At 45.9% G+C, this 26,575-nt stretch overlaps 1 protein-coding gene across 2 annotated transcripts in view; it reads right to left on the reverse strand.

Annotated features, from left to right (window-relative positions):
- Positions 1-456: 456 nt before the first annotated feature.
- The window catches only part of LOC137427534 (alpha-N-acetylgalactosaminide alpha-2,6-sialyltransferase 2-like), a 139,193-nt gene continuing 113,074 nt past the window's right edge, over positions 457-26,575 (reverse strand). For both annotated transcript variants that reach the window (XM_068117107.2, XM_078776238.1), the window contains 3 exons: positions 21,401-21,484; positions 10,405-10,504; positions 457-1,734 (listed from right to left, as the gene is read on the reverse strand). In XM_068117107.2, coding sequence (XP_067973208.2) covers positions 1,546-1,734; positions 10,405-10,504; positions 21,401-21,484 — 373 coding nt within the window. In that variant the 3' untranslated portion in view covers positions 457-1,545. The remainder of the gene's footprint in view (positions 1,735-10,404; positions 10,505-21,400; positions 21,485-26,575) is intronic.

Here is a 26,575-nt window from a genome sequence, read left to right on the forward strand (position 1 = left end):
GTCATCCGGCTTCCCCACAAACTCACCCTTCAGGTGCACGGGAATTCTGGGGGGGCGCGTGTGGCAGGCACAAGGGACAATAATTCCGCGCACCAGTGGGTGGCGCGAGCGTCCAGGCGGGGAACGAAAACGCATGCCCCGTCTTTCGACCGATCGGCCACGCCCGGGGGCAAGGCGTGGCCTTGGGACATATATGCGGGCTCTAAGCTCGAGCCGGCCCAGTGCTGAAGTGCGAGCTCTTATTAAAGGCTCTTTGTTTGTACCAACGCGTTGTGGCCTACCTCTCTGGCAATCGAGTCGTGTGTGCACAGCACCACATTATTTGTATTAAAAGGCGTAGCATGCCTCTCGAGTCTCTGCGCGTCCGGCACACATCGGGACGTCTTCTTCTTCTCCTCGGTATCAAGTGCAGCGTCTCACTGTGCATAAAACAAAATGGCGTGGGTTATTCAAAACTTTTCACTGATTTTCAGCTTTTATTCCACACTTATAGACATTTGGAAACATAGGTATGCTTATATGGAAGGGTTCGTCATAACTACATAGTATCACACATATCTTAGGGTGACAGGAGCAATAGCTGGAGAGAAGTTCCGATTACAAACGTCAGAAATAAGCCTTTTAATGATATAGATAGCAATGACATCGGAACGACATGATGTGGCGAACCGAAGCATCAGAGCTCTCAACGAGCTCTCCTAGAGCAATCACGACATTATCAACACTAACTCTGTCAGGTGGAGCAATCATCACTCCGTTCTTGCGAGTGAGTGACTCGTAGGCCTACACACTATCGTGCAAACGTTCGTTTGCCATAGCTTAAAGCAAAACAAGGGAAGTTTAAGTTAAACAAAAGAAACCTGCCACACGAAACCAGCAAGTGGAGGAAAATGAAAATAAGGAAAAAAGAGGTATAATGAGGAAGATAAACCACCGATGAGCGGCATACAAGGCGATAAGAACATCAACATGGCAGATGAAACGCAGGCCTGCAAACCAAGGGTTTCAAGAAGAACCCACGAAGCACTTACCATGTGCGCTCTCTTTATCTCTCTCTTCTCAACAAGGAAGGGAAACACGCGGAAACTTCACAAACATGTACAAGGACACAAATGGAGTGAAAGGGGGATAGGAAAGACGCCAACACAGCACAGTACTCACAGCTCAGCGCACACAACCGCCATACCCGAATCATAACAGCCGGCAGGGGTGGAGGGAGAGGGGGAGAGGGGGAGCGGGGGAGAGGGGGAGAGAGGGAGAGAGGGAGAGAGGGAGAGAGAGAGAGAGAGAGAGGGAGAGAGGGAGAGAGGGAGAGAGGGAGAGAGAGAGAGAGAGAGAGAGAGATTTGCCTTTTTAGGTTTACATTTATAAATATACAGACATGCGATAAATCAATCCAAAATATTTCACATCCTGGTTAAGTAATGTTTTGATAATTGAAGGAGTCCTCTGAGGAAGTTCTTGTAAAGTGTGCCTGAGTAGCCTGGCCCATATGTTGAAGAAATAACTCCGATAAATAGGAAAGTAAAACTTGAACTTGCAACATCATGGCAATGTTGCAGTGTTATTTCGGGTAAATAAAGTCATCACTTTCTCATTGTCCAATCTTTCCCACAGCTTCATCTCAAGACCAAAATTGTGATTGATGTAAAACACAGTTCTCTTGTAGGCCTTGTCAAAGTAATGGTCGGAAAAATTCTTGTAATTATTTGTGATGAATCCAAATGCAGAAACCTGTAAAAGAGGACGACATACTGTGGTTACATCGTGCCATACTCAATCACTGAAATACACATCGCAGAAACCATATGGAAACTCGTTAACATCGTCATTGATAAGGAAAGGTTAAACATCATTTTAGGGTGTGCATGGGAAAGTTTTAGGCCGTGAGATAAATTAATAGTTATGGGGTTCAGGAATGGGGAGGACCCCAATTATTTCTGTACATAGTGGTACGAAGGGGTATTACAAGTTTTACTAAATCAGGAAATTCTCTGCTTATAGTGCAGCGGATTAGCTCAACATATCAAACCAATTGTTCATTTTTTGATAAAAGCACCAAAATTGGCACAAGCATAGAATGTTATATACTAAACAATTTCAGATGTGGAGGCACTTGAAATTTTACCTCTGTCGGGCAGGGCAGCCATTTTTCAAAATGGTGGCCATATGGCATTCGCAATATAGATGTGCCGCTCTAGATGTCACTTTATGATTCTAGAAGTCGTTTTAAAGGTGTAAGTTGGTAATACTATTGCACCAGAATATCAAACAGAGGGTTACATAAAATATCGTTATGGTTTCCGTGCGACCCTCCTGCCCTTACCAAGGGGAGATTAAGCCCCTTGTTCTTCTTGGGTCGTCGCAACCGCGAGATATGAATCGCCACTTCCGGTCGGACGCGAGACAGGGTTTCGGGACGATGTTCGCACGTACCTAAGTACTCACGTCACCACGGAAGCGGGGATCAAGCCTCGCACGAACCACGTGTAATTTGAGTACGTCCGAGCGGATGACGTTCCACGTGGTCCGTGCAGATCTCTGGTATTGGAACCCGATTTGAGCGGTTTTATTCGTACGACGCTTAGTCAATAGATGGAAATGATGGGGACGATCGAATAGAAGGAAGAACACAGGTTTAATGATTATTTACACTATTATGTACAAGTCGGAGAGACACAGAGCAGAACTTAAACAGTCTAAACTAAATCCCAGACACGGGCCCGATCACACTCACAGGGGGAAATGAAGGGAGGATGATGTTCACGCGCTGAACGCGCAGCCTTGGTCATCCAGGAACGGCTTCGCCCGGCGTGGCTCTCCACGGTCACAGCACGTCCCTCGATGAAGGCAAGCAGGTGGCGGGAGGGATCCCTGCAGTGCGTCTCTCGAACAAAGGGCAGAGCAGGCAGGCGGAGAAATGTACGCGTCTTTCGCCAGGCTTGGCGGTTTCTCTCAGCGCAATTAAATAACGGCACGCTCTCACTCGCGTAACTCAATAGAGGTTCTGCCTCAAGCTCAACCGAGCGTTTAACTTGTAAGAGTGCCTTATAACTTGGTTCATGCACATCCTCTCTCTCTCTCTCTTTGAACTCTCTCAACTCTAGAGCCCTCTTTCTCTTTTCTTTGGTTCAGCACACCTCCCTCAGAACTCGGTTCAGCTCACCTCTCCGCAGAACTGCTCGGGTGGGGGCTTTGCACAAAGGGTTTTATTGCCACACCCTTAGTCCCATCGAATGTTCTAACCACGCCTTTTGACGCAGTGCTAAGCCACTCCCTTTGAGCCTTGATTGGCGGCTCGCGCTTACCGTCGGCTTCTCCTCCGCCTTCCTTCGGTCTTGTCTCGACTTGTCAGGCCTGCCTCGTGTTAATTTGCGCCAAAAGCCAAAGTATCGAGGCGGCATAAGCAATGAAAGGACCTAACTCTCATTATTCTACTCAACGCAAAACTAACACAGGAAAACGACTATGCTTACACATACTGAGAAATAACTGAACTATCGCGAGGCTACGTGTTGTAGTGTGACTAAACTATGAGGGGGAAATTAACCTTTATTGTACAAACTCAAAACCGCAACAATATATATGGCCGCCATTTTTCAAAATTGCCACCATTTTACGAAAATGGTGGCGATTTATTGGAAATTTCAGTGCTAACTCAATCACATTACAAATGAATTTAATAGCGACCACAATCAACCTAATAATGTGTTACATGCCTTTGCAGAGTATGGTGGTGGTGGTGATGGATGGTGCACCTTAGAAGATATTGTGATAGAGGTGGCGGTTGCAGTAATAGGTGACCCGATAGCACATAATAGCGACTAAGGCACTTAATTAATCATGTCAAAACGGTTCAAACTTGTGGACACATGTGCATCGCCTGCATATCAACAGCCAGCTCATACAAACTGGAAACTTTGTGTTATATGCCAGGAGCAAACAATGGAGTCGCTTCGATGCCCGGCACTGTCGAAACGGTCAGACATTGGAAGAGGGTACAAGTCACTTGCTGATAACCTTGTCAAATTCAATGAACTAAGACAGTTACCAAGAACATTGCAGTTGGACAGAATAGATGGTGGTTCTGGTATTGAAGCTGCTATGGTTGCCAACGAGGCTAAGTGGCATCACACATGCATGCTCTGCTACAACAGTACAATGCTGCGAAGAGCAGAGAAAAGAACGATGCCAAGTGTAGCAGCTAGGTCGAGTGGAAGTGGTGATACTCCATGCAAACGGACTAGATCGTGGCCTGCTAGCACAGAAACAATTGCAAGCGAGCCTTCATGCTTCTTCTGTGGACATTTGGCTGGTAATGATGGCCTTCATGAGGCTTCAACATTTCAGATTGACCGCAATGTATGGGCAAGTGCAGCAGTTGTTGAGGATACTGAGCTATTGGCCAGGCTCAGTATGGGTGACATGGTGGCATTGGAAGCCAAATACCATACAAAGTGCCTTATACATTCTGCAACATCGAACCTATAACCACTACAGTGTTGCCAATACAGAAGATGGAGAGACCCCAGTGGACTTTGATGCCTGGTGTAATGACAGACAACAGAATTGCCCACAGTTTCAGTACTGGGCAACAACAATGGCACTGGAAATTTGCATTCTAATCTATGTGCACTCCATACGAGAAGCCAATTTTACTAAGTATCTGGATGCACTGACAGAACTGACTCCATGGTTCTATGCACTAGATCACGCAAACTATGCGCGCTGAATACCAGTGCATCTGAGAGATATGGCTCAACTGTCAAAGCAACACCCAGACGTTTACAGAGAATTTAGTGCTGGTCACTTTACGGTGCAGAAGACCAAACGGGTATTCTCAGCCATCACTATTGATCAAGCACATGAACAGAAAAATGCTTGCATCAAGGGTGATGGAGGGGCGATTGGTCTCACAGAGAACCCAAGTGCTCTGTGGCAGTGGATGATTGCTGGCCCAGAGGTTGCCAGAGTTATTCAGGAATTCGAGAATGTGGAGCTTCACTGGGAAAAACGAGTAGACTTATGTCACCATGATCAAACATCGAGTGTACAGAAATCCTTTGCAAAAGATGTTCGTTCACTTGTGAGGGTAATCGAGGAACTGAGCAACCCTTTTGATGAGGAGAGCCAAGACTTACTTGTCCTCGATACCAAAGAAATTGCAGACCCTTCAGTATTAAAGACAGTCCGTACTGCCAATAACCTAGGCCAAGAACAGTTTGATCAATTCACAAAGGAACGTCTCCTAGACAGGACCAAGTCAATCGATGATGTAATTCACCGTAATAAGCTACCACTTTTAGGCACCCCTATAGACAAAGCACCTAAGGGAAAGCAACAGTTTGCCTCCCTGAAGAGTGACATGGAATTATTTTCTTGGTTGTATATCGGCTGTCAGACTCGGGATGGAAATCTTGATGAATTCTTTCGAGACGAGAACCAAGGATGCCCACCAGCACTCTCTGAGGCAGGGAGACTTCACCTAGGCACCAAGAGTGACTTGTTGACGTGTTTGGAAGGCCTTTCCAATGCGCAATCAGAAGCTCCTCGTGTCACCAATATAGTATTAGATGGAGCAGCCATCATTCAAATACTGAAGCCAGGAATTGCAAAGACATTTCTTGAATATGCCAGTCAGGTGTTCATCCCATACATCTTAGGACAGCTTCAACATGCATCACATCTAGATCTGGTCTGAGACAGCTATGTAATTGATTCTCCAAAAGCAACAGCCAGGGCAAAACGTGGAAAGGGGGTTCGCAGACGTGTTGTTGAGTCTGCACCCATACCAAAAAACTGGCAGGACTTCTTGTGTGTGGATATCAATAAGACAGAACTGTTCAGTTTCCTGTCAATAGTACTCATCCATTCATTCGATACTGAAAACAAGGAGCTGGTAGTCACAGATGGGGACCGGGTACTCTGTGTGCCACCACAACAGGACATTGACTCACTTGCACCATGCAACCATGAAGAGGCAGACAGTCTAATGTTGCTGCATGTAGCACATGCTGCAAAGCACGGACATCACCAGATACTAGTACGTAATGTTGACACCGATGTTGTGGTGTTGGCTGTGATGGTAGCTTATACACTACCAGATAAAGATGAACTGTGGCTAGCTTTTGGAACAGGAAAGAGTTTTCGCTACATACCAACCCACAAAATTACAGCCTGTCTGGGTCCAGAGAAATCACGTGCGCTTCCAATGTTTCATGCCCTAACAGGGTGTGATACGGTGTCAGCCTTTGTTTGACATGGAAAGAAAACTGCATGGGCTACTTGGAACTCACTGCCGGAGCTCAATGATGCACTTTTGCGACTGGCACGTGCTCCCAGTGGGATCTCGGAACAAAGCATGAGTGTCATTGAGAGGTTCGTCATACTCCTCTTTGATCGAACAAGTACTTGCACTGATGTTAACAAGGCAAGGAAGAAGCTGTTTGCAAAGAATAACTCTATTAAGCGAATTCCGCCAACACAGGCTGCTCTAGAACAACATGTTAAGAGGGCTGTTTTCCAGGGTGGCCATATCTGGGGTCAGACACTGCTTCCACAGCCTGCACTTCCTTCTCCATGTAGCTGGGGTTGGATAAAGACTGATGATGGACTTCATCAACCAAATTGGATGACACTTCCTGAAGCATCCAAGACCTGCTATGAGTTGATCTCCTGTGGCTGCAAGAAAGGATGCCGTAACCGCTGCAAGTGCAAAAAGGCTGCACTTAAATGCACAGCTCTCTGCTGGTGTGAAGGAGAATGTCCAAGAAACTAATATACCTAGCAGTACATCAATTTTTACATAAGCTGAACTGTTTTAAAGCAATATGCTCAGATATGATCCCATTTTGTTAACATGGCGGCCATTTTGAAAAATGGCTCCCATACATATTCAGGCCAGCACCTGGTTAATATTCTGGCATAAGATCATGAGCAATTGGCAGCTCTAAAGTGGCTATTAGACACAAACAAAGACATCTAGTAGCCGGCGAAGCCGGTGTTGTGAATGAACGCGTACGTATTATGTTGAAAAGCCAGATTTTGCTGGATCCCTTGAGAATTTCGAAGCTTTGACGCACCAAATCGCTCAATGGAGGCCGCCATCTTGCGGATGCGGAAGTATGCATAACAAATTGAAAAAGGTTCAATAGGAGTTTGTTTCACTCGTCTTTTTTTTATTCACAATCCTATGCACCTCTAATTTGTAATTAAAATACTTTAAGACCAACCTCGTTCCCCGGACCCACACGGGCCCTGGTTACCTTCAACGAAAATCGTCACCAATTACCGGAACCAATGAGATTCGAGTATTTGAAAAAATATTTCAAAAAAGCTTATTACCACATTTCGGACGCTGAAAACGGCGTCAAATATTCTAAAATTGACGAAGAATTATTTTTTAGAAATCTCACGGCCGTAGGGGATAGTTTTTCACGGCCGGAAATATCCGAAGTTGAGACGGAATTCACCGAATTAATCAAGAAGGAAATTTTATAAATCTTAATCTCATCCAGAATGCAAATGGTGTCATTTTGAACTAGGTACGGTACCTACTACACCTACCTACTACCAACTACCTAACCTACTGATGCCATAGTGATGGGTAAAATAGTGGCAAGAGGCTTTGGCTTCGCCGGCTCATTGCGGCTTTGCAGTCGGGTACTAGTAGGCATTATCTATATCGCTAATGCAGCATGGCGGCCATATTGGAAAATGGCCGCTCTGGCCAACATAGGTACAATTTCAAGTGACTCCATATCTGAAATTGTTTACTATGTAATTATCTATGTCTATGCCAATTTTGATGCTTTTATCAAAAAATGAACAATTGGTTTGCTAATCCGCTGGACTATTACCTTTGCCACCGAAGGTAGATGGAGATTATGTTTTCGCCTCTGTCTGTTTGTTTGTGAAAAAGATCTCAAAAAGTTGTGGACAGATTCGGACGAAATTTGGTGGAGAGGTTGGGTAGGTAACACAGACGAAATGATTATATTTTGGTGAAGATTCCGGATCAGATAATTTTAAAGTGATTCTTCACATCTATTTTTTTCAGGTGTTTTGTTTATTTGTTTTCATTTAAAAAATTATTTTTTTAGGAAAAAATATTTTTCAACTTTGACTAACAGGGCTATATCTGATATATAGCATGATATCTCAAAAAGTTGTGAATGTATTCAGACGAAACTTGTTGAACAGGTTGGTTGTGTGGCAAGGACAAAATTTATCTATTCGATTTTGGTGACGATCTGGATCGGGATCTGGATCCGAGAATTCAAAAAACAATTTAAGTGATTATTCACCATTGAGTGCTAGAGCCAAAAACGATATATAGCATGATATTTTAAAAAGTTGTGGATGACTTCTGCCAAAACTTGGTGGATGAGTTGGGTAAGTGACAAGGACAAGCCAATTAGATTTTGGTTCATGTCGGATCCAGATCTGAGCACTCAGTGGGACACAAAATGTAAAGTGTTCAGCCTGGCGGAGGTTTGCACTCCACCGAGTGCCAATCTAGTTACTCCCGCCAGGGAGTAATGCATTCACTCGTGTCCGTGTATGTGTGTGTGTGTGTGTGTTCGTGTGTTTGTGAACAATATATCTGGAAAAGTTCTGAACGGATTTGGATGAAAGTTGGTGGGATGATTGCCCTTGGGATAAGGAAGAATTGATTAGTTTTTCGTGAAGCTCAGGATATTATTCCCGATGCAGGAATTTTTTGAAGGATTTTTTTACCATTAGAAGATAGGGCTCATTTTTTTTAAACATTATCTTCTTTATATTCTATATTTAACATTGTGATATGAAAATAGTTTTCATATTTGTTGTAAATGTTTAAACTCGTGGTTATGCGTTAGAGCAGTGTATTTTTTTTTAGCAGCGTCATCTTCAATGTTCATTTTTTTTCTAATAAAGACATATTCTGTCATTTTAAAACCACCAAAGTGTGTATTAGGTTTCCCCGTTTCATAAAATGTATCGTTTGATACATATAATGCTTTAAAACTGTTTTTTTTTTTTTACCTCAGAAGATATCAACATTTAGCTCAGCGAATGTCATTCGCAGTGTCAGTATTTGATGAACTTATAAAGAATTATTTCCAGATTTATCAATGGCTGAGGTATATTAACAAAGGAATAAAACAGATTTGGCAAAATTCCAACTTTTTTTGAAAAGATCGCATATTCACCCAGGGTTGTGAGAGGCTGAAGAAGAAGAAACCTCGCATGGGCTTCCCAGACCAAATAAATAATTCTGGTTCTGGCTCTGCGATTTTCAGGTTTATTACTCCCGCCAGGGAGTAACGCATTCGTTCGTGTCCGTCCGTGTGTGTGTGTGTGTGTTCGTATGTTCGTGTGTTTGTGAACAAGATATCTGGAAAAGTTCTGAACGGATTTGGATGAAAGTTGGTGGGATGATTGCCCTTGGGATAAGGAAGAATTGATTAGTTTTTGGTGAAGCTCAGGATATTATTCCCGATGCAGGAATTTTTGGAAGGATTTTTTTACCATTGGAAGATAGGGCTCATTTTTTTTTAACATTATCTTCTTTATATTCTATATTTAACATTGTAATATGAAAATAGTTTTCATATTTTTTGTAAATGTTTAAACTCGTGGTTATGCGTTAGAGCGGTGTATTTTTTTTAGCAGCATCATCTTCAATGTTCATTTTTTTTCTAATAAAGACATATTCTGTCATTTTAAAACCACCAAAGTGTGTATTAGGTTTCCCCGTTTCATAAAATGTATCGTTTGATACGTATAATGCTTTAAAACTGTTTTTTTTTTTTGTTTGTTTTTTTTACCTCAGAAGATATCAACATTTAGCTCAGCGAATGTCATTCTCAGTGTCAGTATTTGATGAACTTATAAATAATTATTTCCAGATTTGTCAATGGCTGAACGAATAGTTAGTTTTTGGTGAAGCTCAGGATATTATTCCGGATCCAGGAATTTTTTTTGGAATTTTTTTTGAGAAAGATTTTTTCTGTTTTACTGCATTAAAGCTTTTATTCTTATTCTTAAATGATGTTTTTCTCCTCTAATTCCGAGATATATCAAAATAAATTCTCTGACAGTTAGGGCCTACTTTTTTTTTCATTTATTGTTTTGGGGAGAGGAGATGTTAAACAAAACGTATTATTCCAACTAAACCCACGACGGGAGTATGCGCTCGACTGAGTGGCGTTCTAGTTATAATATAGTTTCAATGAAAACTGCAGATATCATAGAAGTGTGGGAATTATCTCATTTGTATTAGTGGATTCTCCGCTAATGATGATAAGCTATGCTGTCATTTCACTTTGATGCCAATTTCTGACACTTCTTCAAAAATCATGACATCATCATCTGAGATCCATCCGATTCCTGTACGTAAATGCACATACACAAACACACCTGATCACAAGTATAGAGTGCTGTGAGGAGAGCAATTCCGCCTGTAGTAGGCCGGTAGATATCACGATATCTGCCTTTCATGCTTGGAGATGGCAGCACCCTGTGAAATGTAATTCGTTTCTGACATTGTAAATATATAAATAAATAAATAAAGATAAATACAAGTTATTTTACAAGGAACTTCAACATAGAAAGAGGCCATTAGGCTCCAAAAGCATGTGCAATGGCTGACAACCTAAGGTTGTTTCTTATACTTTGTTCTTATTAAACACTGAACATCAAGCAAACAAACAGAAGTACCACTTTAATTAAACTCTTTCGCATGATTCAAACAGAGTTCAAACACCGTCCTCCCAGACCAGCATATTGCAAAAAATAATGTGAGGAACCACGTGTTCCTGTAAATAGTCGATGAACCCTTGTTGAATGCGAGTGAATGTTGTTTCTTAATTGATGTTTTTTATTACAGAGATAACTTTCATAAGCCCAGTTGCTTCATTGAAGAGTAACCAAGCTGCACTCCTATCGTCTGTAAGACCACTTTTGAAGTCTTTTAATTGTTTCTCCTCAGCTAATACCAACAATAAAGGTATTTTAAAGTATCTACCATATCAAACACAGTGTGTGTGTGTGTGTGTGTGTGTGTGTGTGTGTGTGTGTGTGTGTGTGTGTGTGTGTGTGTGTGTGTGTGTGTGTGTGTGTGTGTGTGTCCACCTTCATAATGATAGGTTTTATTTAAAGGCTTTGAGTAGTGCTTTCGGAGGCATTTGAGGGGGGGGGGGGGCGGTTTAAGGGGCAATCTTTGAACACGACTGTGTGTCCACCGGTTAAAATACCTAAAATAGTCTGAGGACCCAAAATACCCCAAGGACCCAGAATACCCCAAAGACCCAATGGACCCCAAACACTCAAAATAGGCAAAGACCCAAAATACTCTGTAGACTGTTAAAGAAACAAAATATAAAGAATACTCTAGAAGACCCCAAGGACCCAGAAGACCCCAAGGACCCAGAAGACCCCAAGGACTCTGAAGACCCAAAATACCCTGAAGTCCCAAAAGACCCTGAGGATCCAAAAGACCCAAACAACCCCAAGGACCCAAATGACAAAAAGACCTAAAAGACCCCAAGGACTCAAAATACCCTGAAGACCCAATGAACCCCAAAGATCCAAAAGACCCTAAGAATCCAAAACACCCAAGCAACCCCAAGGACCCAAATGACAAAAAGGACACAAAAGACCCCAAGGACCCAGAAGATCCCCAAGGACTATGAAGACCCAAAATACCCCAAAGACCAAAAAAGACCCCAAAAACCCAAAATACGCCGAAGACCCAAAATACCCAAAAGACTGAAAAGACCATGAAAACCCAATGGACCCCAAAGACCAAAAATTTTGGTAAGACCCGAAGACCCAAAATACCTCATGGACCCAGAAGACCCCAGAAGACCCCAGAGAACCAATAGACCCCAAATACCAAAAATACCCGAAGACCCAAAATACCCTGTAGACTGTTAAAGACACAAAAGATAATGAAGACCGAGAAGACCCCAAGGACCCGAAAGACCCCTTAGGACTCTGAAGCCCCAAAAGAAGAGTAATTATGTCTCTTACATTGGAATTGCAGATGGTGGCTTGCAAACCGAGCGTCAAGGTCGGTGTATGGAAGTGTTTTTTTTTAATCACAATAAATCACAAATCACAAGTCCAAATTCTCCTCCTAATCTACCCCATCATCCATCCCTTTCAAATCTCCCCCATCACCCCTCCCCTCCTAAACCCCCACCTCGCTCCTCTTCTCCTAAACTCCCCCCTCACCCCTCCCCTCCTAAACTCCCCATCCTCCTTTTTTCTCCAATTCTCCCCTCTCACCCCTCCTTCTCAAAGCATCCTCCCCGCTTCTTCTCCCTTCCAACTCTCACTTCCATCTCCCCCAACCTTCTTTCTCGCTCTGCCCCCCTCAAACAACACCTCACTGTGCCTCACCCAATCACAATCAAACCTTTTGTCCTCCTCATCCTTCCCTTTCTCTGAGCTATTCTGAAATCTCTGACACACTATCAACAGTTCTCCCTACCTCCTCCTCCTCTTCCACATCTTACCCTACCCCCCCCCCCACCCCCCGTTCTGTATCCGATGCTCCCCCTTCCTCTTCATTTACGGTATGGACCTCAAACATCCAGGGCCTTTGCTCAAACTTGACTGATCTCTCCATACAGGTTGCTACTGACAAACCAGACTTGATCTGCTTAACAGAATCTTTCCTCCTTCATGATGTTTCTGATTCCTTAATATCTCTCCCTGGTTACTCCCTCCTCCGGTATGATAGGCCTGAGCCTCGTCCTGGAGGTGGGGTTGCTATCTTTATCAAAAACTCTCTTCCTCACTCGCCCTGCACTGCCCTCTCTCCACTTCACCCCCAAGAGTACCTCTGTCGACGGCTTCCCCTTTGCTCCCACCTTTTGTTCATATGTGTGTTGTCCTGTCCACCAAACAGTGATGACTCCATCTACATCTCGCTGTCTGATAAACATGGACCAACATTTATCTACTCATCCAAACACTCTCTTTCTCATATGTGGTAATTTCAATTGTCATCATGCCAGCTCAGCTGGCTGGGTGTGGGTACCTCTCTCACCAGCCAGGGCATCTCAGCAAAGGACTTATGCGACTCATTGGGACTGACACAATCTGTCAATTTCCCGACCCCGATGTCAGTCAACAGAGCATCTTATCTTCTAGACTTGGTTATGACTAACTTCCCTGCAAATGTCTGCTGCTCTTCTTATGCTCCAATCGGTTCATCTGATCATGTGCTTGTTAAAGTGGACATCTCTCTGGCCAATCTCAGAGAGCCTCCTCAGCATCGACGAGACTGGCATTTCACTCAGGCCAACTGGCACGGTCTTCAAGCAACCATCAATCATCTGGACTGGTCTCCCATCTCTACCACCTCTGAGATCAACTCAACCTGGGAATTCTTCCAAAGTAAACTGCTCTCTCTCTCATGCACAAATTTATCCCATCTCGTTTTCAGTTGTCATACCCTTCCTCCCGTCCATGGTACTCAGAATCTTGTGGTGAGGCAGTTGCCCTGCAACAACTTGCCTTCACCTCCTGGAAGGCAGCAAATCCAACTGAAGGCAATCTCATTTCCTTTCACAAAGCCCGGTACAAGTGTGTGTCCACCCTCAGGAGACCCAGGAAACAATATCTCTCTACTCTCAAGACTGAACTCTCAAACCTGTCTCCCTCTTCCAAATCCTGGTGGCATCTGGTCAAATCTGTTTCTTGTGTTTGTTACCCTTCCATCCCCTTCCTTACCTCAAACGGCTACACAGCTGATTTGGCATGTGAATAAGCTGAATGCCTCAACTCTGTGTTTGCCTCGAAATCGTGTGTCCCAAACCTGTCCCTCTCTGTATCCACCTTACCCATTCGTACCCAGCTGCTCCTGGACTCCGTGCCCTTCTCTCCTGACAAGGTGGAGAAGTATCTGTCAATCCTCGACTCTGATTCTGCAACTGGACCAGACGGCAGGAGCCCACAGGTCCTAAAATCCTGCTCTGCCGCTCTTTCACTCCCTCTCTCTCTGCTCTTCACCCTCTCTTTTGCTCAAGGTCATCTGCCATCAGCTTGGAAATCAGTCAACATTACCGCTTTACACAAAAAGGTGCAAAAACAGATCCTTGCAACTACCGACCAATCCGCCTGCTCCCAATTTTCATCAAAGTAATGGAATCCATCATCACTTCTGATATGAAATCTTTCCTCTTCTCCAATGGCTTGATCTCTGATCATCAATTTGGTTTCAGACCAGGTCACTCGACTCTGGACATGCTGCTTCTGCTGTCTCAACAATGGATGGAGGTCCTCAATGCCAAACAGGAAATTAGAGCTGTCTCCCTTGACATATCACGTGCCTTCGATACGGTCTGGCACCCCACTCAGCTCACCAAACTCTCCTCCTATGGTATTTTTTTTTTTGTTGTTTTTTTGTAAACAAGATCGAGGCTCGTGAAAGAGCGAACATTAATCACACAGAAAGACAAACAGACACATAAAACAAATAACATCGGGAGCGGTAGACAAGATGGGGACAGAGGGGGAAGGACACAAACACAACATTTGAGAGCAGGGACCGAGAGACATGGAGACATCGAGAGATCTGTGAGAGGGAGAGGGCTTTGGGGGGGAGGCATGGGAAGGGGGTGGGGGGGGGGGGGTGGGAGAGGTATAAACATATGGACACTGCCAGGACTTCCAGGAAAGAAGTTGGAATTTCAAACAAGGTGGATCTGGGGTGAATTAGTGGGGGTAGAAAAGATCAAGGTTTTGGATGGGCGAAGATAAGAGATGGTGGTGAACAGCTGTTTTAAAGACCTGGAGGGAGGAGTGGGATTGAAGGGAGTGTGGGAGTTTGTTCCAGAGGCGGGAGAAAAGAGGAATGAAAGAGTGAAGGTGAGCAGAAAGCCGAGATTTCGGCAGTTTAACCATCAGAGGGTTGCTGGCAGATCTTGTGCGACCTGTAGGAATATTTGGGGGACAGAGCACAGAGAGAGCTGGGGGAGCAAGGCCGGAGAGGAGTCGGTAGAAGACAGAAAGACCACCTACCTGCCTGCGGTGAGTGAGTGAAAGGCCCTCAGAGGTAGCTTCATCGCGGGAGATTCCAATGATTTTGAAAGCTTTGGATTCAACAGCGTGAAGCCGGGCCAGGTGTGAGGCAGGAGCACCAGCCCATAGGGGAGAACAGTATTCCATTGAGCTGCGGATGAAAGCCTTGTATGTGGTGAGGAGCTCAGGTGTGCCGAGGAAGGACTTCGCACGACAGAGGATGCCCAGTCGGCGACTGGCTTTGGAGGCCAGCTTGGAAATGTGGTTTTCCCAAGAAAGATCATGGCAGATAGTGAGACCCAAAAGCTTGAGCGACAGAACTTATTGGAGAGGATTGTTGAGAAAGTAGATGGGAGGGTTGTCCAGTCGATCTTTTCGGAGAGACATAGTAAGAGAGTGAGATTTGTCAGGATTGAAAGACATGTTCCACTTGTTTGACCAGTCTGTGATTTTGTCCAGGTCTTCAGAGAGTGAGGAGGCTGCAGACTGCCGATCTGAGGGAAGAGGAATGGAGCGGCAGAGAGTGGAGTCATCAGCAAAGAGATAGAGAGGATTTTCCAGAGAGTCGGAGAGATCATTGATAAAGACCAGAAAAAGCACAGGGCCCAGCACACTGCCTTGGGGAACTCCAGCCTGAACAGGAAGGGGAGATGAGAGAAATCCATTCAGGGCCACACGTTGACTACGACCAGAGAGGAAGTCCGCAAGCCATGCATGGAGCAATTGTAAATTGCTTGGGGTGTAAATTGTAAATTGTAATTGTAAATTGCCAACCCATGCATGGGGTGGACACTTATCCAACCAATAAATTCTAGTTTTGTATTTTTAATTAATTTTCTGAAATTTGTAGAATTTGTTTTTCACTTGGTTAATAAAGGTGGAAAAAGTCTGTTTTAATGCAATTTAATTCCAGGCTATAAGGCAACAAAAGGTGAAATTTTTGAAAGGGGTGTAGACTTTCTATAGGCACTGTATATGTGCTGTAATTGTTGCACATGTATGTCATTTCATTGTTTTCTCTACTTGTAAATACCTGTTTGCTTGCCATTGTATGTACAGTACTTGCATTTTTGTTGCTGCCACTAAAGGCCATTTCTTATGGCCTGATAAATTCTGTCCATTCGGATGGAGGCACAAGACTGCTGAGGCGTTTTGTTGTCTCCCAGATTTGTTATCCAAGTTCGATCTCAGATGATGTTACGTGGCGTTGGTTCCGCTTGCCCATTTCCATGTCTCCTTATGTACCTAGTTCTGTGACGTCAATTTTTCATGTTCTTTTGAGGTCTAAGTCGCTCACCTTGACAAAGAAAACATACTTTGTGCTTTATGTTTGTATCCACAGTGTCTTATTTCATTCTTTTTTTTCCACCCTTCCGACTGATAAAATACCTTTCTTGTTGTTGCTCGCTTTGCAGAAAGATCCAAAAGGCTTCAGAAATGGCATAAGAATGCAGCTTGGCAGCCTCAAAAACTGGAATGTAGCCTCAATGGGAAACAGCATTCACTCGCATTCAACAAAGGATAACATCGCAGCCCATTTACAGGAACACGTGGTTCCACTCCCCTTTCTATTGTGTTATACATGTGAAACAAGACTTTAAAAAGATTATGTAACATTGCTACCTTTTCCTTTCTTCACTCATTCATCTAACCTTCCCTGGCCGAACACCATACACCTGGTTTCTTGTATTCTCTTTTATTTTGTTCTCAACCTTTTTGTAGTTTACTCGCGAGGTAAAAAAACAACAAAAACATTTGCATGTTAAATTTTTTACAAACTATCTCTGCCCGTTATCCCTTCTTTCACTCATTGTACACCGCTCCTTTCCTATGCCACCTCCAGGCATTGCAAATCGTCATTGCCGGGCACCAAAGGGGGCTCGGCAGTGACGCACGCTGAAAGAGAGTACTCAGTTTTCACTCTGGTTTCTTGTTGTACACCGCTCCTTTCCTATGCCATCTCCAGGCATTGCAAATCGTCATTGCCGGGCACCAAAGGGGGCTCGGCAGTGACGCACGCTGAAAGAGAGTACTCAGTTTTCACTCTGGTTTCTTGCTTTCTTGCTTTCTTTCTTGTTTTCTTGGTTGTCCGGGCGATATCTCAGCCATCCTTTGAGCTAGGAAGCTGAAATTTCGGCACAGTAGTGAGCAAGTCCTTTGTCAAATACGGTATTTTTTGTTTTTTGAATAATCAATTAATTGAGGAGTTATTTAATTATTAGCGTTTAATTAAGTACTTATTTAATTAATTAAATTTCATTTCTCTTCTGACCATTATTAACTCAGGCACCTTTTGAGTTAGGAAGCTGATATTTGGACATGCCAATGACCAGGTGATTTGGCTGCAAAGAATATTTTTGATTTATTAATTAATCAATTAATCGATTAATTATTTAATTATTCGATTAATGACAAAAAAAATTTTTTTTTTAAAGTTACAGATTCTGATGAAATAGTGGTAGTTTATGTGTTCTCTGACCAAATTGATTAATAATTTAATTTTTTTATGATTATTATTTATTTATTTTCATTATTAATCATTTATTTATTTTCTTTCTCATTTGGCCAATATCTCAGGCACCTTTTGAGCTGGGAAGCTAATATTTGGACACGAGTGACCAAGTGATGTGGCTATCAAGGATATTTTTGGTTTATTGATTAATCATTTCATCTATTAATTATTTATTGATTAATCGATTAATTATTTATTGAGTAATCAATTAATTATTTAATTTTTTATAAATGACTTATTTAATTAAATTTCTAAAAGATACATCTTCGGATGAAGCACTACTGGTTTAGTTATGCGATTAGCCAATTGATTATGAAAATATTTTGTGATAATCTTTTATTGATTTTAATTATACAATTAATCAATCAATTAGTGTACACCTCTCCCTCCCAATGCAGCCTCAATGAGCTGCACTGCGGTATTGCCGGGCGCCAGAGGCGCCCCGGCCATGCCGCGCTGCAGCATATTTAATTATTTGGCATGGGGCGGTGTACTTTGAATGTATGTGTACTTGTTTGTTTTCTTGTTTGTTTGTTTTCTTTCTTGGTTGTCCGGACGATATCTCAGCCATCCTTTGAGCTAGGAAGCTGAAATTTCGGCACAGTCGTGAGCAAGTCCTTTGTCAAATACGGTATTTTTTGTTTTTTGAATAATCAATTAATTGAGGAGTTATTTAATTATTAGCGTTTAATTAAGTACTTATTTAATTAATTAAATTTCATTTATCTTCTGACCATTATTAACTCAGGCACCTTTTGAGTTAGGAAGCTGATATTTGGACATGCCAATGACCAGGTGATTTGGCTGCAAAGGATATTTTTGATTTATTAATTAATCAATTAATCGATTAATTATTTAATTATTCGATTAATGACAAAAAATTTTTTTTTTTTTTAAGTTACAGATTCTGATGAAATAGTGGTAGTTTATGTGTTCTCTGACCAAATTGATTAATAATTTAATTTTTTTATGATTATTATTTATTTATTTTCATTATTAATCATTTATTTATTTTCTTTCTCATTTGGCCAATATCTCAGGCACCTTTTGAGCTGGGAAGCTAATATTTGGACATGAGTGACCAAGTGATGTGGCTATCAAGGATATTTTTGATTTATTGATTAATCATTTCATCTATTAAGTATTTATTGATTAATCGATTAATTATTTATTGAGTAATCAATTAATTATTTAATTTTTTATAAATGACTTATTTAATTAAATTTCTAAAAGATACATCTTCGGATGAAGCACTACTGGTTTAGTTATGCGATTAGCCAATTGATTATGAAAATATTTTGTGATAATCTTTTATTGATTTTAATTATACAATTAATCAATCAATTAGTGTACACCTCTCCCTCCCAATGCAGCCTCAATGAGCTGCACTGCGGTATTGCCGGGCGCCGGAGGCGCCCCGGCAATGCCGCGCTGCAGCATATTTAATTATTTGGCATGGGGCGGTGTACTTTGAATGTATGTGTACTTGTTTCTTTTACTTTTATATCTAACTTTTACTTCTCAATATACCCAAAAGTATTTTCATCGGATATTAAAAGTTTTTTTCAATCACAATTCAAAACGTTCATCCTTCGTCTTCAATCCACCTCGTGCAGCTGACTCTTCTTCTTTCTTATAATGCTTCTTCTTTATTGACATGTAGGCTACACATGTGCTCACTGTGTAAGCTCGTCTTCTTCTTATAGCTCAAATTTCCTCCGTACTTTCAATAACCCTTCATTTCATCATTGTAGGGATGTCTGTCTTCATCTACCTCTGTTGGGAATCCTCAAGATAAATCCCATCTGTTAGGTGTGTGAACACACAGCGATGAACTCTTCCTGGGCTTTACCCCAAGCACGTCACTGACCCCACTCTGCCATTGTAAATCTTTGAAAACATGGTGGAATTTTTTTTTACCATGTGAGAGGAAACACAAGCCTGACAAAAGTAAAATCTTGGACTTCTTCAACATGGTGCAGTTCCAGTGGAAACTCCCCTGTGGGTCTCCTCTTACGGAGTGTACATCTCTGGATACTTCCATCACTACTCTACCGGCTGTTATATAGACCAAGAAGGGCATGTTGCCACCCTCTGACTCATTAACAAAAGATGAACCAAGAAGGCTGACTCCTTCTGGTTTCATCTTTCCAACTAAATTAATTGGAGGCAAGTTGCAATGTTGTGACCTTCAATTTTTTTATTTTTTTTGTATACAAGATCGAGGCTCGTGTAAGAGCTAGGATTAATCACAAAAAGACAAAGTGACACATAAAACATAATATAAACGGAGCGGGAGACAAGATGGGGAGAGAGAGGGAAGGACACAAGTACAACATTTGAGAGCAGGGACATCGGGAGATCTGTGGGAGGGAGAGGGCTTAGGGGGAGGAGGCACAGGAAGGGGGTGGGGGGGGGGGTGGGGGTGGGGTGGGAGAGGTATAAAACACATGGACACTGCTAGGACTTCCAGGAAAGAAGTCGGAATTTCAAAAAAGTGGATCTGGGGTGAATGGGGTATTGGGGTAAGATAAGAGATGGTGGTGAACAGCTGTTTTAAAGACCTGGAGAGAGGAGTGGGATTGAAGAGAGTGAGGGAGTTTGTTCCAGAGACGGGAGAAAGAGTGAAGGTGAGCAGAGAGCCTAGATTTTGGCAGTTTAACCAGAAGAGGGTTGCTGGCAGATCTTGTGCGACCTGTAGGAATATTTGGTGGACAGAGCACAGACAGAGCTGGGGCAGCAAGGCTGGAGAGGAGTCGGTGGAAGACAGAAAGACCATTTTGAAAATGAAAATTTTGAAAAGAAAATGGTTGAAAGACTATGATTGGAGCTGGTTCGAAATATTCTGTAAACCATGCCACCCGTTTTCAAGATCATAGAAACATGGTGACCGAGTGAACACTTTTTTATTTTACTTTTAACATATAGCTCGTATATTTTGCTTTTTTGCTTTGTGTTACCCAATAGTATATTCTTCTCTTAACATATGAGGGATATTTATTCAGAAATTTATATTTTGAATATTGGATTTTTCAAGCTTTTGAATGTATTTGATTGTCTGACCTAAAAAAAATTTGGCCTATTCAAAAATCTGCCTTCAGTTACTGCGCTGGTAACCACACCAGAAAAGGGTGGCAGGAAAAGTTAAATGGCCGTGTGCACGCCAATGGGCTGACTTGCTCAGGTGCTAATCCAGTGTCAAGCCACCTCGGACCAGTATATCTCAAAGCTCAGTCCTTTGGGAGCGAAGTAACGCTGGCTGTCCTGTCTGGATTTAAGTTGTGAACTATTCAAGTTCCTAAGGTATATTTCGAAAGCAGAAGGCCACTGTGTGCTAGTTCCCTGTTGAAATATCAATATGCCACAACATGGTGGGTTATTTGTATGTGATATTTGGATTCAAGTTAAAAATGTAATGGCGTCAGTTCCAGACCTGGTCTCAAAAATAGCACATTGCCAGTTGGAAAAAACATATAACCATCTACCTGGCATTCGTGGGAGACGACATTTCGAGACAATGTATGTATTGCTTATGCAAATATGGCAGAAATATTTTACTTTGCTCTTTCAGAATTTTATCATTCGACTCGTATCTGTTCCTAAGCCTCTTTTCCTTCTTTCCCCACTCTCCCCACATTCCCCCGACCTTCTTTTCTCCCCCTCTTACAATCCTTCTTTCTATTCCCTTTCACCATTTTAATTTTTCCAGCCAGCACCCAACCCCCTTCCCGTCCCCACTTATGTAATAAATAGATGACCCCTCAGGTTCTGCAAGCTTATACTTTGAAGAGATATTGATGCAAGGTTAAACATCCTCAAAAGTAAAGCAAGCTACATTTCAAGGATTTCATGAAATTGTTATAAACTTACCTGTTTCTGAGAAACCTGACAAAATCTGGATGGAGAAGTTTGAATTTTCTGGCTGAAGTATTTTCACCAAACAATGCAGCAGGGCTGGTGAAAATAAGGTAGTCAAGAGTGCAAAGAGAATTATAAAAAAGAAAAACACACAATATGTTAATAATTGAAATTATATTGTTGTGGAAATGACTCAGAGGGGTTAATAAATGCCAAATATAGCATAGTTATTTCATTATTAAGTGTTTAGGATAAGCGTAGAGGTAATTGTACATGTGATATCCGATATGCATCACCATTTTGTCTAGATGGACGACGTTCACCCCACCCCACTGTGTGTATCTGAAAGTATCCACCTGTTTGACCCCATATCAAATGTTACCACCCTCTGTCTTTATTGCCCTCGCCAGAGAAGAGGGTATTGCATTTGAGTCCGTTTGTTTGTTACTTGCCGGAATAGATTCCAGCAAGTATGTTGGTTGGTTGGTTGGTTTGTCTGTCTGTCTGTCTGTTTGTCTGTTTGTGCGCAGTACTACGCCTACATCGTTGCACATAGCATCACCACACTTTACACACATATTTGCCTTGCCCTGGAATAGACTGTGCCAAATTTTTAACTCTCCAGGCCCAAGGTCAAGCTCAAGGTCATCCAAAACGTGAAAATCGTTTTTTGCTAACTAGCAACGGTACCCGCCATCACGGTCATCTCTCCAACTCACAATCCCACGACATATGCGGAAAGGATGACCCAAAACCAATTATCTTCTTTTTGATTCGTATATAAATATCATTAAAAGTAAATAATGACCTCTGCCAAAGTTCAAACGACATGGGTTTAATCTCTACATGAGAGAATTCCACCTAGCTATTTGGGTGGTGTATAAGCTAACAGATCGCTGTCTCCATCGATCTTGCCAAGGCCGTAACACCTATCGGCTCAAAATCCTTTTAACTGTTGACGTGGTAGTTTTTACAATGAAGGAAACATGTATGGGGAGTACATATGACATAGCGATTGTGAATGTGACAGCTCTGAGGCATCTTTCGCTTCGCATCGCAGTGACGGCGAGCACCAATGGCGGCTGTACGATTAAAATCTGGCTTCAAGCCCCCTCACCACCCATTTATATAAATCGTTTAAATAATTATTTGCACCTCCCAAATGAAGCCCCGCCCTTAGGGCGGGTACCATTGCTAGTAATATACAGTATAATGGTGATACTGTAGCGGTTACCGCTGGATGCACACAATCGCCTTGCACCGGCCAGAACACGGCCAGACGCGCCTCTCCCGGGCATGCCCGGACTCACTGTTCCCGGGCACGCCCGAACCTCCCGGGCACGCCCGGTCTCGTCTTTCCCGGGCATGCCCGCTCTCGCCTTTCCAGGGCTCGCCCAGAGCGTCCGGGCATGCCCGCTATCGCCTTTCCAGGGCTCGCCCAGAGCGTCCGGGCATGCCCGCTATCGCCTTTCCAGGGCTCGCCCAGAGCGTCCGGGCATGCCCGCTATCGCCTTTCCAGGGCTCGCCCAGAGCGCCCGGGCACGCCCAGCCTCGACTTGCCAGGCCGCAGCCAAACACGCCCGGGCAGGTCCAGACTCGCCTTTCCAAGGCTCGCCCTTGACACCCGGGCATGCCCGGTATAGCTTTTGCCGGGCAAACTTCCCGACATAAATGTGTATATATATTGCTGCCCGATAAACGGGCTTGAGGAGAATACCTGAGCTGTTTTGTTTCAATAAAGCAACTCGGACGAATTCCGTCTTTGGTCGCGTCAATTCTTTCGACTCGCGTTGGAGCGCAGTTCCTTCATTGGTGACCTACCGACATGGACCCGGCAGTGACGCTTAAACTGCCTACCTTCTGGGAGGCTCACGCGGCTGTTTGGTTCGCCCAGGCGGACTCCCAGTTCGCCCTGCGAGGCATCACCGCGGACGACACCCGCTTCCACCATGTTGTGGCGGCGCTCGGTTCCGCCACCGCGGCCCGCGCCTTGAGCCTCCTCGAGCACCCGCCGGCTGCTGACAAATACGACGCGCTGAAGACACTCCTCCTCGACGCTTTTGCCCTCTCACCGGCAGCACGCGCACGGCGCCTGCTCGCTCTGCCCGAGCTCGGCGACACGCGCCCGTCCGAGCGCATGGACTATATGCTCTCGTTGCTCGGTGAGCACTCTCCGGATTTTCTGTTCCGCGAGCTGTTCCTTCGCCAGCTGCCTCACCCGGTACGCCTCGCCCTGGCTGGCACGTTGATCACGGATTCCCGCGCCCTCGCCAGGGAAGCCGATAAGATCTCCTCGGCGGGCCAGCACATCGGCGCGGTTACCTGGAGCCCGCCGCCGTCCGAGGCGACGCCCACGACGCCCGAGCACCCTGCGCGGTTGGAGGCCGAACTGCCGGTGCAACTGGCGGCCGCCACGCCGCACCGCCCGCTTCCGACACGACGGCCGGGGCCTCCACCTGACCGGGCATGGTGTTATTACCACGCCAGGTTCGGACACAAGGCTCGGACGTGCCGGCCCCCGTGCACTTTCGGCAGGTCGGGAAACGGCCGGGCCGGCGTTCATTCCCAGCCATGAGCGCCGGCTACTCGGGCAACTTGCTGTTTATTCGGGACAAAGCGTCTGGGCGGCGTTTCCTGTGTAACACCGGCGCCCAACTGAGCGTCATACCCGCCTCCGAGCAGGACAGGCGGGACGCCGTTTGCGGCCCCTCTTTGGTCGCTGCTAATGGCTCGGCCATACGCACTTTCGGCCCACGCGTCGTCACCCTCTGCTTCGGCAGCCAGCGTTTTCAATGGACTTTTGTTACCGCCAGCGTCCCCGTGGCTTTGCTGGGCGCCGACTTCCTCTGCGCGCACGGGCTGCTGGTCGACGTCAAACGACATCGCCTTGTCCACGCCGAGACCTTCAGCTCCCTGGCGTGCACGATGAGCAGCTCCGCGCCGACCGAGCTGGCGTGCACCCTCCCGGCAGCGAACGAGTTCGCTCGCCTGCTCGTGGAATTCCCGGCCCTCACGCGGCCGACGTTTTCGGCTGTCGCGGTGCGGCACGGGATCGAGCACCACATACCCACTACGGGCCCGCCGGTCTACGCCAGGGCCCGCCGCCTCGACCCGGCCAAGCTCGCCATGGCGAAGGCCGAGTTCGACGCGTTGGAGCACCTCGGCATCGTGCGCCGCTCCGATAGCGCGTGGGCCTCGCCACTGCACATCGTGCCAAAGCCAGGGGGTGGATGGCGCCCGTGTGGCGACTACCGCAGTCTCAACGACGCTACCACCCCCGACAGGTACCCGATCCCGCATATTCAGGACTTTTCTGCCCGTTTGGCGGGACGGGTCATCTTTTCGAAAATTGACCTGATACGGGGCTACCACCAGGTACCTGTCCGGGCGGCCGACGTCCCGAAGACGGCCGTCATCACGCCGTTCGGCCTGTTCGAATTTTTGCGGATGCCGTTTGGCCTCAAGAACGCGGCCCAGGCGTTCCAGCGCTTGATGGACGGCGTGCTGCGCGACCTGCCGTTTCTTTTCGTCTATCTGGACGATATCCTCGTCGCCAGCACGTCCCGCACCGAGCACCTCCTCCACCTCCGAACACTGTTCGGTCGCCTCAGCGAGCACGGCTTAATTGTCAACCCGGTCAAATGCCACTTCGGCGCGACGACCGTTGACTTTTTGGGCCACCGCATCACCAAGACCGGGGCCGTGCCGCTGCCGACCAAGGTCGAGGCCATCACCACGTTCCCGCATCCCTGTTCCATCAAGGCCCTCCAAGAGTTCCTCGGCATGCTGAATTTTTATCACCGATTCGTGCCCCGCGCTGCTCAGCTCATGCGGCCCCTTTACGAGGCCCTCCGGGGCAAGCCGGCCAAGCATGACATTGTTTGGTCCGCGGCCATGGACGCGGCCTTCGCCAGCGCCAAACGGGCCCTCGCCGACGCAACGCTGCTGGCTCACCCGGTGCTCAACGCGCCCATCGCCCTCACTACGGACGCCTCCAACTACGCGGTGGGCGCCGTCCATGAGCAATGGGTGGACGGGGTTTGGCAGCCACTCACTTTTTTCAGCCGGCAACTCCGGCCGAACGAGTTAAACTACAGCACGTTCGACCGCGAGCTGCTCGGGCTATTCCTGGCCGTTCGCCATTTCCGACACCTCCTGGAGGGCCGCCCGTTCACGGCTTTCGTCGACCACAAGCCGTTGGTCTACGCAATGGCTAAGGTCACGGAGCCGTGGTCGGCCCACCAGCAGCGCCACCTCTCCGCCGTGTCGGAGTTCACCACGGACATCTGGCACGTCGCCGGCAAAGACAACGCCGTGGCCGACTGTCTTTCTCGGGCCAGCGCGAACGCGGTCCACCTCAGCGTGGACTTCGCACTCATGGCGGCCGACCAGATCACCGACGCCTCGGTGCAGGCACTCCGTGCGGCGGACACGGGCCTCCGCCTGGCCAACATTCCCTTCGCGGGCACCGTCCTGCTCTGCGACGTCTCCCAGGGCCAGCCTCGCCCCATCGTGCCCGTTTCCTGGCAGCGCCGCATCTTCGCCTCCATCCACGGCCTTTCTCACCCGGGCCGGAAAGCTTCTCAGAAGCTGGTGTCGGCGCGTTTCGTCTGGCACGGCCTTCGACAAAACATCTGCGACTGGGCCAACGCCTGCACGGCCTGCCAGCGGGTCAAGGTCCACCGCCACACCCAGGCCCCGCTGGCACCTTTTGCCGTGCCTGAACGGCGTTTCGACCACGTCCACGTGGACCTGGTCGGTCCCCTGCCCCCCTCGCGGGGGTTCACCCACCTGCTCACCATGGTGGACAGGACCACCAGGTGGCCGGAGGCCGTGCCCCTCACCTCCACCACCACCGCCGACGTAGCGCAGGCGTTCATCGCCACCTGGGTCGCGCGCTTTGGCGCACCAGCGGACATCTCGTCCGACCGCGGCCCACAGTTCACGTCTGAGCTTTGGGGCGCGGTCGCCCGTTCGTTGGGGGTCACGCTGCACCGCACCACGGCCTACCACCCCCAAGCCAACGGGTTGTGTGAGCGGTTTCACCGCTCCATGAAGGCCGCACTCATGGCCGGCCTTCAGGACGACGGTTGGGCCGACCGGCTGCCGTGGGTCCTTTTGGACCTTCGCACGGCCCCCAAGGAAGACCTCCAGGCGTCCGCTGCCGCGCTCGTCTACGGCCAGCCG

Source organism: Myxine glutinosa, chromosome 1, assembly GCF_964187855.1.
Source record: "Myxine glutinosa chromosome 1, kmMyxGlut1.1, whole genome shotgun sequence".
Taxonomy (NCBI): domain Eukaryota; kingdom Metazoa; phylum Chordata; class Myxini; order Myxiniformes; family Myxinidae; genus Myxine; species Myxine glutinosa.